The sequence below is a fragment of the Oxyura jamaicensis genome, chromosome 5 (assembly GCF_011077185.1).
Source record: "Oxyura jamaicensis isolate SHBP4307 breed ruddy duck chromosome 5, BPBGC_Ojam_1.0, whole genome shotgun sequence".
Classification (NCBI taxonomy): Eukaryota; Metazoa; Chordata; class Aves; order Anseriformes; family Anatidae; genus Oxyura; species Oxyura jamaicensis.
The window spans coordinates 10,779,488-10,797,087 of NC_048897.1; the positions used below are offsets into that span (position 1 = coordinate 10,779,488).

The 17,600-nt window shown below is 36.5% G+C and overlaps 1 protein-coding gene across 6 annotated transcripts in view; it reads right to left on the reverse strand.

The window, feature by feature from the left end:
- AKAP6 (A-kinase anchoring protein 6) overlaps positions 1 to 17,600 on the reverse strand; it is a 273,748-nt gene that overhangs the window by 6,774 nt on the left and 249,374 nt on the right. For 3 of the 6 annotated variants that reach the window (XM_035328142.1, XM_035328137.1, XM_035328139.1), the window contains one exon: positions 4,392 to 7,852. In XM_035328142.1, coding sequence (XP_035184033.1) covers positions 4,433 to 7,852 — 3,420 coding nt within the window. In that variant the 3' untranslated portion in view covers positions 4,392 to 4,432. Of the gene's footprint in view, positions 1 to 215; positions 4,307 to 4,391; positions 7,853 to 17,600 lie in introns of those variants that run through there. The other 3 variants (XM_035328141.1, XM_035328140.1, XM_035328138.1) reach the window with 3 other exon arrangements.

The following is a 17,600-nucleotide window of genomic DNA, read 5'->3' on the forward strand; positions in this document are numbered from 1 at the left end:
CTAAAGCCCCCCGTTAATAGAAGTAATACACTTACAGGAAAAAAAATGAAAAGCTCAACAGTTTGTTTAGAAATCAGGGAAGAACTGATGTGAATAAAGGGAAAGATCGTATCAAAATGTTTCTACAACTCCGGCAGGAGTTTTATGTATCTATAGTAAGAAAAGTCTCACTGGTGGATTATGTCAGGTTTTTCAAAAAATATGTAATTCACAGATAATAAAAGATTATCTGTTTATTTAATTCTTTTAAAGAAGTCAGCTACCACAGTAAGGAGCTAAAAAGTCAGAGCATTTTAAATTCTATAAAGAAACATTGTTCTATCCATCTCCCTATAAAAATTGTAAGAAAAAAAATAAGCATAAATTTAGATTACTCTTGTAGTTCCATTTTCTAAAAGTAAATTATTACATACGAGTTATTCTGTAAACCTCTATGTTATTTCTCTCCAGTAATGAATAATTAACTAACAGTACTTTGCATTTCTGTATCATGTTTTATCTGTGGATCTCAAAACACTTTTCAGTGAATGAATCATGTTTCACAGGTCCCATCAATCATTATTCTCATTATTTTACTGCTAACAAAACTGAGGCAGGGAAGGAATAAGTCATACAAAAACATCCATTGCTGAGCAGGAAATAGAAGCCAGGCTTCTGAGTACCAGTCCTGGGCATCAGCCACAGAGCCATCCCTCTCTCCTGGGCTTCTCTGGGTATCGTAAGTGGCAGGACATTCTGGCCAACATTGCAGCACTGTCAGATTTATTTTTCTTAAGCCCAAACAAAATATTTTTTTCCAAATTAAGTTAATACTTAAGTTTATATTACAGATTCTGTACAAAAGGAAGGAAATAGCTTTTGTGACTTACTTGTAAGCACTAACAGATAACACACAGAAGTATATTTTCTAGAAATGACTCCAGACACACCAGATAAACCTCCTCAATGTATTGATCTCTATGCATATTGAATATGTGACTAAGAATTCCCATCCCTTTGGTGAGTCATGGGTCACAGTGACAGCAGAAGATTGCATGAGCTCATATACAGAAAAATAGTTCCTTCGAGCTGTCCCCTACTTAAGAAACAAAATCAGCAGTTTTATGAGCACCTCTGTTAAAGAACTCTGTGTTGGCTCATATGAGAGATGAGTCAGTGCTGACATATATTTTTGAGCCTACTTATAGAATTGCTATTATTTTAACACAATGGTCATTTCTTGTAGCACACTGATAAATAATAGGATTGCAACTTACATACACTTGCAGAAATATTCTCCTCACTCTTTTATTCTCCTGTACATCCAAAGCACATACTAAAATAGTATAAAATAAAACTACATTTGAAACTATGCTTTTTTTCAGCTTTGAAATCTTAGTATGCTTTTAAGATACACATATACTATAGATTATTTTTCTCTAAGTATTACAGCTACACATGGAATTACACATTTAAATGAGCTTACAGCACAGGTGCTACAGGAAAAATAATGGTGTTTGCCATTTATCTTTCAAATTAAATAATGTGTTTTTAAATAGTAACTTTTTTCATAATACACTTATGGGAACAACATTTATCTGTCACATTTTAAAAGATGTATTAGTAATAAATGTAAATTACCTTTAGAAAATCAGTAATTAGCCTCATCAAAAAATAAACAATCTGCCACCAAAAAGATAATCTTTAGCATAGTTAAGTATAATAACTGTTATTTGAATAAGTTAACAAATTAGGATAGATTGCTTCTGTAATTCATTCCCCATAGCATGAGAGATGAAGTTAAAGCACCAAGCTTGTGAATGGGGGAAGGGAGCTCAGACTTGACTGAAACCAAATCTAGCAGCTCATATATTCCTTTTTTGATGTGCCTGAGACACACTATATGTATCCTAGGGCTTTACTGCTGGGAATAATACAGTACCTAATTTCCATGGAAGCAACGCTATACATATCTGTTAAGAAACAACGTATCTTCTTATATTTAAAAAGTGGAATGTAGTGTGAAGGGCTTTGTTACCTTAAAATTATTTTTCAACATCGAGTCAAAAATTAACTTTTTGTTACGTTAAATGTTATAGTTTTAATATAATCCTATCAAATTGTTGTATACAGGCTCTGCATTACATTTCATTGCATTGCAGGGCATGTATTAAAATCCTCTATGTCCAATCTTTGTCCTTATGCCTTGTTAACTGCATGTTGTCACATTCCAGTCTTATGAAAAACACAGCTGGCTACCATGTAAGTAACTGTGAGGTTCTGACGATTGAGGGGAAGTTTATACAGTATTTTGAGATCCTCAGAGGAAAAGTACTTTCAATGAAGCAAAAAGGTATGTTATTGTCTTCATCAGTGAAAGAACACGAACAAGAAGAAAATCACACGCAGTAAGTATTCTTCCTCGAATTAATATTATTGAGTGGGGAAAAATGTAAGAAAATTAATAAAACAGTAATTTAGGAAAAGTTTATGTTTACATAATCATCACTTATCAACCTCATACTTTAGTCATCATTTCAACTTCCATATAGAGGCCTATGTATACACATGATCTTTTGAATGTAATCCTAGAATATGTAGTATCATTTATCAGTTTTGTAATTCCCAGTTGATTTCCTTTGCTTCTCCAGTTGTTTGGATGTGTCCAGGTATTAACCTAACTGGCAATCAGCAGGTCAGGAAAGCCCATTTCAAAGCCATTCAAGAAATATCCTCGCTGCTATGACAGTTCCAAGATAATGCACTATTCAAATAGATTTTCTGTCTGAAAGAGATAGTGGCAAGGTGTAGACTTTTGCTGCCATAACCTAAAGATTTTGCTAGATGTATTTATACATATGTGAATATGTGAATGGTGGGTAAAACACCAAAATGTGCAAAAGAAAACCCCAAAGCATAATAGTATAATACAGCAAAATCAGGAAATGCTGAAGTTAAATATCCAACCGTAGCAAAGCAATCTATTTTGTATAAATAGGCTCAGATCCTCTGCTATAGCTATACAGGTTGCAATAAGTGTGTACTAGTGGTTTCAATGACGAATAATGTCCTTTTCTCCTAGTAGTATCATGGAATCATAGAATAACTTAGTTGGGAGGGGAAATTTGAATGTCATCTGGTCCAACCTCCTGCTCAAAGTAAGGCTATCTTCAAAAGTAGATCAGATTATTCAAGGACACGTCCATGTTAATTTTGAAAACCTCCAAGGATGGAAATTTTAGAACTAGCCTGGGTGACCTTTTCCAGTGCTTAACCTTGTGCCTTATTGGAAACTCCCCTTCTACAACTTCTGATAAGCAGCAGCATTTGGAATTGGAGTGGCATTTGGAATTGCCATGCTGGGTCTGGTCTACTGGATGAGTGTTTCCAAAGACCAATGGAAGACCACTGCACAGCTATGTTGGCTTTTGGCTCACCAAACTTGTGAGACTCAGAACAATAGCTCTATCGGATCTGATCCAGAAGTTGCTTTGTAGATCTCTTGTTGTTAAATATGCAGCTTATTGTTAGACATTCATGTGACATCAGAAACTCCAGATCTGAACCACTCCAAAACTTTGGAAGAGATCAGAGCCAAATTTTCAACTTAGGTTCAAACATCTTATGTTTCAAAATGCTTACCACAAAATAGAACCAAAGCTTTCAGTACTGCTGTGTGGCTAACACTTTCCATTTGCTTTGGTGTTTGGGTCTTTGTTCTACATTACCTTCACATTATACTCTTCACTGATGTTTCAAAGATTTCTTATTTTGGTTACCTCAACTTTTAGCCTAATACTAATGATGGCTCACTGAACATAAGTCATGGTAAGCTGACACCAAGAGATGACATTCTCTCTCTACTTATTTTCCAGTTTGCTTAGCCATTCTTCATGGATTGTCTGTAAATATTTTAGAATTCCAACTCACTGGTCACTCAAAATCCATGTAAAACCAGAAGTTCAGATTCATCAAGCACATGTGAATACCTCATAAGGTCAGCTGTCTGTGGAGAAGGGGATGAATGAGTAGAGCTGGTTTCTGGTTCCACAGCTCAGTTGATAAAGGAAGAGGAGGTGATATAGAAATACTACTTTTGAAGGATTCCCAAGTTCTGCAAAATAACAGATTTGAAGATTCCAGAAGAGAGCAGCTCCAGTCAGTGCAAAGCCAAAGGACAAGGAGCAGCTACTATTCACTGTGTTTGTTGACTAGTGGCATGTAATGCAGGATTTTAGAGGATTTCAGTGTAACTAAAACAAATGATATAGTACTACCATAAAACAGAAACCCTAGATGGTGATTCATCTCCTTTCATTGTATAAAACTGTTTTTTAAAAAAAAAAAAAAAAAAAAAAAAGGGCAAGAAATGAAAAAAAAAAAGTGCAACTTGTATATTGTAAAGTACATACCTGTTTTTAGGATAATGTATATGCCTGGAGAGGGTTACATTCTATCTGTGCATATTAATGTGTCTTTCCTTATGAAGAGTCAGGAGAGTTTCCTCACAAGTAAGAGTTTTAGTGTTTTGGTGCAAAACCTCTTTATTCTGTGAATGGCTGGGCTTTAACTGAAACTCTATGGCTGAAGCCTCTTCAGAAGCAGCAACACATCCTTTGGGCTCTTTGATTCCACATGATTTTCCTATAGTACTCTTCTTACTGCTAAGCTCTGGAGAATTCTTTTCCAAACCTTCGCTTTTCCAGTCTGAAATCATCAACTCATCATCAGCATTTTTCAAATCATTTGATGCATTTTGTTTGTTAGGACTGGGGACATTTATATTAATGTCATCATCACACAAAAAAGATAAATGCCTATCTTCTGAAGAAGTTTTAACTCTTCCTACTGACTCTAGAGTCAGTTTGCCTGGTGACTCTGGAGTTATTTCAGAAATGATGTTAGAAATAGGTTGCTGCTGTTCAACTCGTGCTTCGGTAGTACCATTAGAAACAGATTGCTGCTGTTCAACACGCTCTTCTTCAGGGCAAGCTTCAAAAAAACATTCAATATTTTCTCTCTCATCTGTGAAGTCCAGTGGCACAGGAGTGCTGCTCTTTTCCTCTATGTATTTGATTACCTCTCCACAGTCACTATCATGAGAAGAAAGTGAAAGATAAGAATAGAAGTCCCCTTTTCTTAGCTGGATGGGTCTGTGAGAGTGTTCTAACACTTTTTCCTTGATCTGTGTTAATGAAGCTGGAGCAGATGATTCACATTCAGGTTGTGACTTACTTTTCAAAGCTGTTGATGCCATGTCTATTATCTCCATCACAAAGTTGTGTACTGAGCCATCTTCCAAGTTTCTTTTATCAAAAGCAGCAGATTCACAGTTACAGCATGAATCAAGACCACTGGCTGAGGACTCATGTTCAGTTTCATTGGATTTCAAGGCTGCACAGCAATCAGTAGATTTTTCAGTAGTGCTTATTCTGTGTTGTTGACCATCAGGTAGGGATGCTTGTGTGTCTACACAGTTTGTTTCTGAGGAAGATTCAAGACAAGGTTTTTTAGCGGGAGAGTAAGCAACACCATGACAATCAGACTGAAGATGACTTTGACATTCTTTTGGAGGGTTTCTGGATCCATCTGACAACAGAGCAGTCTCCTTGCCATCCATATGTGAATCATCTGAACTGTCTGTAAATGCTTCACAGACACAACATTCATTTTCAGCTTCTGTAACATCAAGTGATGTATGAGTTCTGGAAGTTGCTGATGTTCTCACAAGCCCTTCCTTTTCACTGCCAAGAGTATTTTCAACATTGCCATTCTCCATATCATCCACAAGCTGATCCTTCACAACCTGAGAGATATCTTTCCTTAAGTGAACCTTTGTCCCCTTTTCATGATCACGTGATACATTCTTACTGTTGCCATTATTTTCTGATATTTTCTGTACTGAACCATTCAAAAGTGTTTCAATGCTCAATGTATCCGTGGCTTTTGATGTCTCATTACTAACTTCTTTACTGTGCTGAATTTCATCACTGGGGTTACTTTTTCTCTTCTCCCTTGTCAAAGAAAATTTTGGTCTAATCCAAGTTTGGAGTTCATTTTTTATATAATCAAGTCCTGAAATTAAATTGCATTCTTCATAAATATCCTCATCAGTTGCTATACTGGAGTCATCATCTTCATCTTTGATACCTAGCTCTTCCTCAGTTAAGGTAAGGGTGGAACTTGAAAGCAAATCACTGTCATCTTCATCATCAGTACAAGCAGAAGTGCAGGAGACATTAACAATCATGCTGACATTGACATCGCTCTCATCAGCTACAGATCTATTAAGATGTTTTCTAAATGATGCATTTGAATCTGGTATTTTATTTCTATGCAGTACAATGTCTTCAGAGCAGAGAGAAAGATCCTCACTGCTGCTGAGTTCAGTGAGAGAAGCTGCTGAGTCTTCATTGACCGAGGATGCAATATCTACAGACAGCTGTCCAGTAAAAGACATTTTTTGAGAGCTACTTTGGAGCGTTATATCAGAGATGCTGCGCTTTATCTTTTGATCTAATGGACTCTGGATATTCTCTAAACGATTCAAAAGATCTAATGTCCTTTTGCTGAGCTCTCCAACAGAATCACTGCTTGCACTTATGTCTCCTGAACCGTGATGACTAAAAAGATCTTCGTTGCTTTTATAGGAAGTCAGCCAGCTCTCCAAAGAGGTGCTGCGTTGAAGACCATCTCCACTTTTAAAAATACCTGAGCTGAACAAATCACCTACTACAGACAGTGATTCTAATGAAGAACTGCGAGACAAAGTCGAAATCTGTCTCGTATTCTCTGTAACAGCTAATTTTCTTACTGTTTCTGCAGACTTGCAAGAACTGGGATCTGATCCTCCAGGGATACTTGCCAGACTATGGTCATGAATAAACCCATCTGGTTGTGACTCTCCAGGCTTATGTTCAGATTTACCAGGTATTTTATCAAAACAAAAGCCATGAAACAGAGCACCCTCTGTGTGTGTCTTTTCAAGTTGTGATTGTTTCATTATCACTGGTAATTTGAATTTGGAGCCTTGAAGATATGAGTAATCATAAAATGTAAACACATCACGTTTTCCTTGCAGTTCTTCTAGACAAACAGGTTTACACACGGTAACACTGTCCAAGTCCTCATCAATTTCACTTCCACAACATCCAGAAGGTGCCAACTGGCAATCATCTGAGAGACTAACATGGTCTTCTTCATTTTGCTTTATTTTTTGTTTTATTACATCAATTATGCCATCCATTTGAGTTTCTGCATGCCCAATTTCAGGATTACTCTGAGTGCTTTCAATATCATTTAACAAAAAAATTTCTGAATTATTTGTAGTTTCTGTATCACATTCACTCACTATCCCACTCTCGCTCTCAGAATGCCTGCTTATGTTTCCACTTTGGTACATATAGTTATACGTTTTTGCCAGTGTTGTCCCCCCTATTAGGTCTGGCAAGGATTTGGTAGATGAAAATGAAGAGTCTTTACTAAGACTTTTGTTTAAAATATTAGACTGTGTTACACTGGAGAGTTTGGATGTTTTTTTCAAGAAAGGCATGTGTTTTTTTTCTGATAATTCAATATTATGAAGACTATAGACCTGATAGATGTGAGGATTTGGAGGGGAAGTAATGGTGGGACAATAAAGAGGACTTCCACGATCACTGATACTTTCGTCTTCATTCACGTCATTGTCACCACATTCTCCTGAAGCAGTTTTCGGGCTTAGATCATCCTTCTTCACCTCCTGATCTGGATCACTTAAATCTTCATGAACACTTATCAGCTTATTACTTATGTCAGTTTCATCCCATTCTAGTGCATCTTCACTTGGACCATTTAGATCCATCAAACTGGCATCAATAACGTTCAGAGACTCCTGTAAAAATAATTAAAAAATCAGAGATTAAAAATATTTACAGCTCTACTTTAAAAGTGCTTACATTGAAATCATATAACTAAGTTAATGGGAGTAAAGTGCATTTTTGGAACAATGATCATTAATAGGCTTTTACTTTTGTCATGTATTGTGTACCATTTAAATGATCAATTAAAATGAAACCTATTAAATTCTGCATAATTTCTTATTTTTCTTATTTTTTATTTTACACTAAAATATAATACCAAAATTTGACTTTACTTTAACAGAGATTAATTGTGGTTAGTCTTTTTATAACAAGCATTAACCATTCTGCAGAATCACACAGAAGTGTTCTAATAAAAACATGATGATAGGTGTTTATTATGTTGGATAAATGAGAATATCTCTTAGACTGCTTAAGTTTAAAAGAGCTAAGATATAAATGTTTTGCTAAAGTTTTTAAAAAATGTTTATAACAAACTTTTGTGCAGTCAGCCTTAAAACAACTAATCTAATGCACTGGATATCACTAGACTTGATGAATTTTTATTAGAATTTCTGTTTATTCTTTACTTGATAATAAAGGCAGTACTAATGACCAGTAAGTAACACTAATGAATGTTAATATCTTCAGCTGTGAGATCAATCAGTCTAATCAAATACTACATGAATTTCAAATATTGTCTGTGCTGACACTGTTCTCTGGGAAAGGGCTAATAAATAATTGAGCTAAACGTAGTTTGATTTTTTTAAGACTTTTGTAGCTTTCCAGGGGGCTATTATGGGCTCAGAACACGTAGCCTCAAGTATTGTTACTTCTAGAAACACCTGTGGGAGAGAAAGAGCACCTTGACAACTCCTCTCACTGAAATGTGATGTGTCAAATGGCCAACAGCACTGACTCACCTTAAAATCCTCAAAGTAGGACAGAAGTGGTTGCTGATTTTGGGGCTTGTTCTGTGAGATCAAATTAATTTCTCTTAATTTTTCTATTTATTGAGACCCTTCCATTTTAGGGAAGACTTTGCTTATACAGTAAGTCTTGCAATAGGACTGCTAACTAATGTAGAATTGTTTAATTTAAATTTTCTTAACAGCTGAACAGTGACCACTGTATCCAGAAAAACAAACACTTTAAAAAAAAAAAAAACTTTCAACAATGATCTCTCTCAAGCTTTCTTGGAGCAAGTTTTGTTTTCCAAATACAGAACTGACTGCATGCCAAACAGCAATCTAAATCACAACAAACTTACTAAGTTACTGAAATACAAGCAGATAAAGTGAAGCTGTAGTCAAATGAGCAGTTGTAAGCAACTTGGTTGCAGACTTAGATTCATAAAGACTCAGCCAAGGTTAAGTGAGCTGAGGAAGGCACGTATGTCTGACTGGAATTCTCAGCTGTGAGCTCCTTTGAAGAAGGAACTAAAGCCTGCTCACCTCTTTCAAGAGGAATCATAAGATAATCTCCAACAGCTCAATAGTTAGGACACTGATTTTGGATGTGGGACAGTTTGTTAGACTGGTTCCCATTTTCCTAAGAGAAGTCCTAGCTATAAGCTGGTCTGAAAAGAAGCCTACTTATGCTATTTAATTATGCATAAAACTACTAAAAATTAGACAGACGAGGAGAGTTTTAACCCACAGTGCAGTGGTCAACACATCTGACTGGCAAGAGGCATAAATAGCTCCAAATCCATCCTTCAGTGTCTATATAATTACGGATATTAGTGCCACTATTTCTATGGAAGACACAAGGGTATCCTAATGTTGTATGTCCAGGCTAAAACACTCAAACGGCATAAGGAAAAGAATGATTTGTTCCAAAACAGGCAGAGTAGCTATCCACCATTCAGCAGAGTGATATGATAATTAACATATTTGATAAAATGAGACCTTCATTTAAGATAAATCTGTATCCTCATGCTCCATCAAGCTTTGTTGTAAGGTAGGTCCTTGTGCAGTGCAGCTGCATTAAGATATCACAAATAACTGTGGGCAGAAATTCGTGTGCCAAGGAAATGTTCCCTCCTTGGCAGGTTAGAAGGCTTTTGGGATTTTGAAAATCAGTCATGTCTAATGTTGAAAGCTCTTTGTGGATCTACATACTCCAAAACTTTTAAAGAATAAATTCATTAGAGTCTTTTTTTTTCTTTTGTTTTTTTCTCCCTCTGAGATACTGACTAGAGGTAGCTTAGATTTTAAACTCTATGAAAAAAAAAAAAAAAAAATGTTGGACAACTAAGGCTACCAGAGCAGTGCTGTACACTGCAGAGTTCAGCAGTCCATGTTTGGATTTGCCAGTTTACCATGTTTTCATCCCCTTACCAACCCGCACCTAAAAAAATGGTGCAAGAGAATGATGATAATTACATTAAGTTAGTTTGAAAGCCTGTTAGATTAAACATGAAACCAGCTAAAATAACTCATTTTCACTGTGGTATGTTTTACGACTCTGTCGCAATTAGCATTAGGAAGATATTGCTGTGAAAAGCTTCCTAAACTGCACAGTTTTACTGTTTTAAGCTTCTGCCAGCTGCAGAAAGAATTCCCGAAGGCAGGAAATCAGCAGCAGGTTCCAAGGATTTTATGTTCCATAGAGTCTGATTTTGTTTTTCAAAAACAAAACATTTGGTCCTTATTGGTCAGGAAGATAACCTTCCCCCTGTAAATCAGCACTTGGCTGCCTTGTTTGTTCTGCAGGTCAGATGGACTGAAACAATAAAACATGTAGAGTTGTGACCTCACCCCATTCATCTTCACTGAGTACTTCTTACTTCAAAGCCTAGTTTTTATCCTTCAAATGCACATGCTTTTCTGAGGTCTTGTGTATATTCAGAAGTTTTACAGACAGCTATGATGATAGAGAATTTAATTATTTTTTTTTTCTTATTGTCAAAGTTATTGTCACTTCCAAAGGCTTTTATGTAGACATGGTCATTTTACCAGCACAGCTTTCTCTGTCCAAGGAATTGTCTGAATTGATATTATTAAATTACTACCTTTCTTATAAGCATCATCTTCCATGAAGAGACCTACCAGTACAACTTCAGTGGTTATCAGCTACATTGGCAGCCCTTACCAAGTACAGACCAAGTTTTAACTTTGTCTGAAACAGATCACCCAGCCTAAGTCACACAAACATCTTGTATTTGGCATTTTTAGCAGAGGTATACATTTTTCCCTTTCTTTTTTACAATATTTAGCAAGCTGCTCAAACAAAAAAGAGCATTCAGACATTGCAGTGACTGTTGGAGAGAGCAGCACCCGGCAGGCTTTTGAATAAAGCTCTGGCTTTAAAAACTGAAGGTGTTGTCATTCCAGCCTATGTTTGCACTAACAGTACCAATCTCCATGGACAACTGTTATCACATCAGAGGTCTCCCTGTCAGGCTACTCAGAGCACAAGTAAGATGATGGAGGACTAGAGTTACCACAATAGTAATATATGTGTGGGTGTTCATGTTTATAAACACACACACTTGCACATATATAAATGATGTTTCTGAATTCCCAAACGCACTAAGTAAATTTAGTGCAATCAGTTACAACTGCTGGTATCCAAAGAAAGCTCATTTTGCCTTACTGAATTGTACCTTTGGTTAAATTTGGTCTCTGAGTGTTCCTGCCATGGACTTCAGCAAGCATATGTGTGTGTATATGCATGCATATAACATCTTTCTAACAATGGCTATCTTCATATAGTAAACCTTATCATACTAAAGTCACTAAACACAACTACTTCTAGAGTAAATGGCAATGGCCACATGGTTCAGAGTAAGAGGATGTAAAAAGTCTTGACCAAGCAAACAAAAAACAACAATATAAAACAACAAGGAGAAGCATAGTATTATGTATATTCCTGTTTTTATCACTAGATAAACAACACTTAAGAAGTATTTATTGCTGCCCAAAACATTTCTAATGTAATTAAAACAATAAAAAAATTAAAGACTCAGAAAAGTTAAAGGTAGAATTAATTCTACTGTATTTAAAGTGTTGCTTTAAGGAATCCGGCTGTTTCCTGTTTGAACCCTGAACTATTTGCTTAGGGTAGTAGTCCCATTTCAGTGGGATAACTCATGTGAGCAAAGTTAGGTGTGCACTTAAATGCTTGTAGGGCAGATATCTAGTAGTTAAACAGTTAATCTGCTGAATATGTTAATGGGAAGAAATAAAATTGTTATCATATAAAGATATTTCCTCAATCACAGTGCTCTTAAGACTTTTTCTTAAGGTCTTAAAAATGCATTTTTCCCATTTGTTTCCTTTTTAAAACCCAGATAGTTTTGCTTTTTCTGCAGCAAATTTTATTAAACAATGATTCTCTGTTTCGGCCTCATTTGCATGTGCTACTCCAGTACAGATACTTTGTGTTGGTGAAACAGGCCTGTAATGTAACCCCTACGTACCATTATATATTTTTAAAGAAATTAACATGAAAAAAAAGGAGCTTTTAGAATAATAAATACAAACTCTGTTCCTCCCTCCTCTGCAACATATCCTTCAGTTGCTGTGGACAAATTATCCAAACTCAACTGCACTTAGGGGCCAGGGGAAAAAGAAAGAAAGAAAACCATCCCCCATCTCCAGGAATGTGTGCACAGTGAAGGAAGACAAACATGATTTTGTGTTTTGAAAAACGCAAGCATGCCAAGTACTTCTGCTGAGGGAAATAGTCATATGTACAGTACCCACTTCACTTCTGCTTTACTTAAGTTCATTTTCTAAATGCGGTTCTCTATATTATAGCCAACAAGAAAACTGTCTCCATTTCCCAACACCAATAATTTAATATGTATCAATATATGCATAATATGCAATGTGCATTATACTGAAGTGACCTGCACATTACAGTATGGCCTTAAAATATATGAAAGCAGTTTGCTTTGCTACAGATCACTAGAGAAACCAGTATATTTATTAAGAGCACTATAGAAACTAATCACTAACATACATACTTGTTATAACTACAATTGAAATATGATAATACGTTTCTTTGCTGAGAAAATAAGAATACAAATCTGTGTTTTTATTTCCTCGTGCTTCATTTTACAATTATCATTGCCTCCCTCAATGAAATAATATACTAAATTCTGCACATGCAGAGCTTTTCCTTTCCTGTTGGGCATTATGGGTGCTTACAGGGATTTCCAGGTTCCTTTGTGTGTGGTTGTGTGTACAGATTGCTGTACAACAGGAAGGACACTGACATCACCTCTGCTCTCTGCTGTGACAGGTGCCACCTGCAAGGGTCTCAGCACAGGCCGCGTCTTATGGGAGCAAGAGATTCCGCTGCTGATCACTGTCTCCATGATGACATTTGGATTTCTCTTATAGTGCTCTGAAATAAAAGTCTAGAGGTTTGCCTTGTCATATACAGGTTTTAAAACTGATAATTTTCTTTATCATTATACAGGTTTTGCGGGTGCTTCTTCTAAATCAACAGACTGAGTAATTTCAGTGACATTTTAACGAGAAGCTCATCTGTAATCTAAAAGACCCTACTAGTAGAAGTGTTTTAAAAAGTTAGAGAAACTAGCCAGTCTGCTGCTCTTTAAGTGTCTCTTGACCACGTTAGTTAAAACTCTGAGGTCACTATTTCCTGCACGAGTCCTACAACAGTCTTCTAGCTTTCTTGATAAACTCCCCATAGAACCAGATGGCCAAAAGGAGTGAAGGGCTCCAGGCCCTCCACTACTCCACAGTCAGTGCAGAAGAGCCAGGCTGGAACAGAAGGTGAGCCATGTCAGCAGAAGGCCCTCAGAGACTCACTTCTTTCACAAACCAACGCAAAAGCAGGGACTCAACACATTTAGTCCCTGTGCTGTTCTTAGAGTATCACTACTACCACACCACACCTCATTCATCTTGGAGCCTCTGGGGAAGCAGAGGCCTCCATTTTTGCTACTGCATCCCCATGTGGCTTTTTAACATCTCCAATTCTTATTTGCTCAAGAATGCTTTCAATGTTACCAGGGAGCAGTAGAATATCTGTAACATTTTTATGTTGAATCATATTGTCATCCAAATAGGTTTACAATCTCAGACCTATATTCCAAGCTGTGTATTTGTGTTTTTTTTTTCCTCCACTTTTTGTGTGTGTGTGATGAGAAAGCCTAGTTACATGGCATATTTTACTGACTGTTGTTTTTGCTGCTTTGTAGTTTTCTTTTCATCTGTCAAGAGGTTACATGACAAGATTTTTCACCCTTGAATGTCATTTTGGTCTCACCCCTACTTCAGAAAATATGTGATTTTCTTTGTGCAAGAATCCAACACAAGCGCTTTATGAAACTCTTAGAAAAACGTTCCTAGTTTGACCCAAACCCAAAATGTTGTCATGCATACCTAGCTTAGTAAAGAGCAAATCTTGGCACTCTACCTCAAACACATGCCCGTGCAAGTTGGTAGAGTTCATCCATGCCAAGTCTCAGAATTTGGCCCAATCAAAGATCAGTCATCAGTCTTTGTGGTTAAGACAAAAAATACATATATATAAAAAAAAAAAAAAAAAAAAAAAAACACCAGAAATAGGAAATCTGAGGAACTGACGATGCTTAAACGAGCTTAACTATTGCTTGTCTACACACCAGAATTTCAGCACATTTTTTCACTGTGCATTTTCACTGTGCCCTTATTCACAGCAAAACAGTTACTTTCTGCACGCAGATCACAGAATCATAGAATGGTTCTCTGGGCAACCTGTTCCAGTGCCTCATAGGAAAGAATTTCTTTCTTGTATTTAATCTAAACCTACTCTCTTTCAGTTTAAAGCCATTCCCTCTTGTGCTATCACTACACCCCCTGACAAAGAGTCCCTCCCCAGCTATATCCTGTAGCCCCCTTTAAGCACTGGAAGGCCACTATAAGGCCTCCCCAGAGCCTTCTCTTCTCCAGGCTGAACAACCCCAACTCCCTCAGCCTGTCTTCGTAGGAGAGGTGCCCAAGCCAATGAACTAAGCTGTGCTGGCAAAGTTACACTGGCATAATAAAATTATTATTGTTTTGGCTTTGTAATAGTTCAGAGGTCTGCAAACTAGCTAAGGATATTTTCAATTTAATAGCTTTTACAGTGCAACTGGTATTCCTTTAATGGTGTACTACTCTCAGTTAAACCAGAACTCAGTGGATGCTATGAAAGCACTCAGTAGACACAGTAGTAATCCTCCACCTGCAATGGGCACATCAGGACACCTGAAATCACAGAGTTTTTAAGAGCTTTGTTTCAGCAGAAATAAATGTTTGTGAGAAACACTAAAGAGTGAGAATCACCATAGAAACAGATAGATATAAGGTACAAAAGGACAGGACATAAGCTCCTGGGAGCTTGACCTTAGGAGAAACCTAGAAAGAAAGTTTTCTCACTGAGAGCTGGAGAAGAGAGGCTGAATTTCTGAATAAAAATTCTTTTCGTATATACAAAAGGGAGACTTTATCTACTATTTATGAATAAAAGAACTGCAGGAAGGATATCTGGCTCTCCCATAAGTTTATCCTCTTCCTGAAGCAGTTAAGAGACTACCAGATTTAGCTTAATTCATATCATCAAAGACAACTGACCCTTTATTTTCCCCTATGTAAATTTTCAACAGGATTTCTTTGTAATCTCAGTTCAGGTACTTCTTGATTTCATTGATACACCATCTGTAAACTTGGATATTGACTGGAGGGGAGTCAATAAGCTAGTATGGTGAAGTCAGAGGCTTGCAGAATGCTGCATATTATAAGTGCTTCCACCATGTGCCTACCTATGGATTTCCAAGCATTAAGTTAAACCCTGCTGCTGTCAATAAGTGGCAGAGAGTAAGCACCTCAAGACTACAACAACACTACTGCTCCTTGCCATTGCATAGCCTCTGTCTAGGAAGAGCTGCTTTTCAGATGTTGCAAAATAGAAATACTGGCCTTACCTCCAGGTATAAGAGGTCCCTAGACAGAACTTTTTCACTAAAATCATCTCACCCTTGAACTTCCAGATTGTTTTCTCTCGTCTCTGTCACTGGTAAGTGTCTGTTGTTTATAGTCGTCTCTGTGCATGACAGATGCCAACTCAGCCCTGGAGTTGGCTGGAAAAACTAACAAGGATTGGAAATTTCAATCTAATTCAGGATGTTGAATGGATTCTGGGCAATGTGTGAAGTACCAGTGTTATACATATATTTTGCTGTGGTCACTTGAGAAATGATTTAATGTAAGCATACTTTATAGAAATTCACTTAGAAGATGACAAAGTAAAGGACAACTATTTCTTGTTAGGGTGAGAGGTTTATAATTGCCTGCCTTAGTTTGGCTGAGTACAAAATTACAATGGGGAGTATTTCATTAGTACAAAAATACTATTGTCTTTCTTCAACATTCTTCTATTACAGGAAAGTTTATTTTAAATGTTATACAGTTTAAACTTGGGCTCACATTCGAACATGAACTGAAGATTTAAATCTATCTGCATTTCTTATTTTCAGTGGTGTTGAGTCACAAAGTCCAATGAGTGCTCTCTACAAAGCAGTGTAATAACTGAGGGGCACGGAGCTATTACTATTAATGTTATCAGCATAAATGTTGTTAACATTACAACTTTAGAGTATTTGGCTCAACACTAAAGCAATATTCCTCCCCACTTTTAGAAATAAAAAAATATTTTTAAGATGAAGTGTCTTCCTGCTTTGTTCAGTAAACCTGCTGGATGAGCTGTGACTCCATAAGTTTAGGAACTCATTTATTATTTTGCTACATCAGACGCTGCATTTATTCACACAGTGCATCTCTAAACCTAGCTTTCATTAGAGCTGTGGGGAGGCCCAGTCTTTCTCCCTTCTCTGGAGAAGGTGAAGCTCAAGAAGATAATTAACCATGAAACAATGAGGAGGCTTGCTGGGTAAGCACTAGTGTGAAAACAGTTACTCCTCACAAAAGAGGGGAAATTAGCTGGCTGGATAAAAAAGGAAGTGTCAGACTGGAAGACTGAAAGGACTGCCAGCATAAGTAGATAGCTCTATGCATCATTAATGCAATTTTTTTAACACTTAAACTTCACCGCTTTCTAAATTTAAACACATTTAAATGCTATGTGCTAGGGGAGATTAATATGCCGTTTTAAAATAATTTTTCTTAAACTTTCCATTTTCACATTTCACCAGTTTTAGTCACCCTTCCCACATATGAAAAAAATCACCAGCCTCTCAGCATTGTATTCTTGTTTACAAAGCTAATGTAAACAGAGCATTCTAAAAAGATTCAATTTGCTCATTGTATTTTACAAGCACATTATTTTACATTAAAACAGATATTTTTATGAACAGAAAGTTTGTTTTGATTTTACTGTTTCACACAGTAAAGACTTATGATGTGCGTTTCCTTTCAGAACTTCCTTCTACTTGAACAGTATTCCCTGAAGCAGCCACATTTTTGGCAGAAATTCAGTTATATGCTATGCCAAAAGAAATAGAATAAACAAACACTGCTTAATGCAGCTGGCTAGGTAATTTACATATTACTGCACACCAAGCACGAAGACCTGAATATGGATTAGAGCTACAATGATGACACAAATACCTTATATGTAAAGAGAAATAAAATCCAGATCATCTTTGCTAATGATTTACATCATATTATTTAATGTATCTTATATTACCTCAGGCACATAAATGTATGTCCATATTTAAATGTTACAAAGATGTATGAATTATATTTTCTGTGTATTTTACAGAAAAATGTACTAGAGATCTCTTGAAAAGCTGTTATGTGGGTACATTTTTCAAAGTTTTCT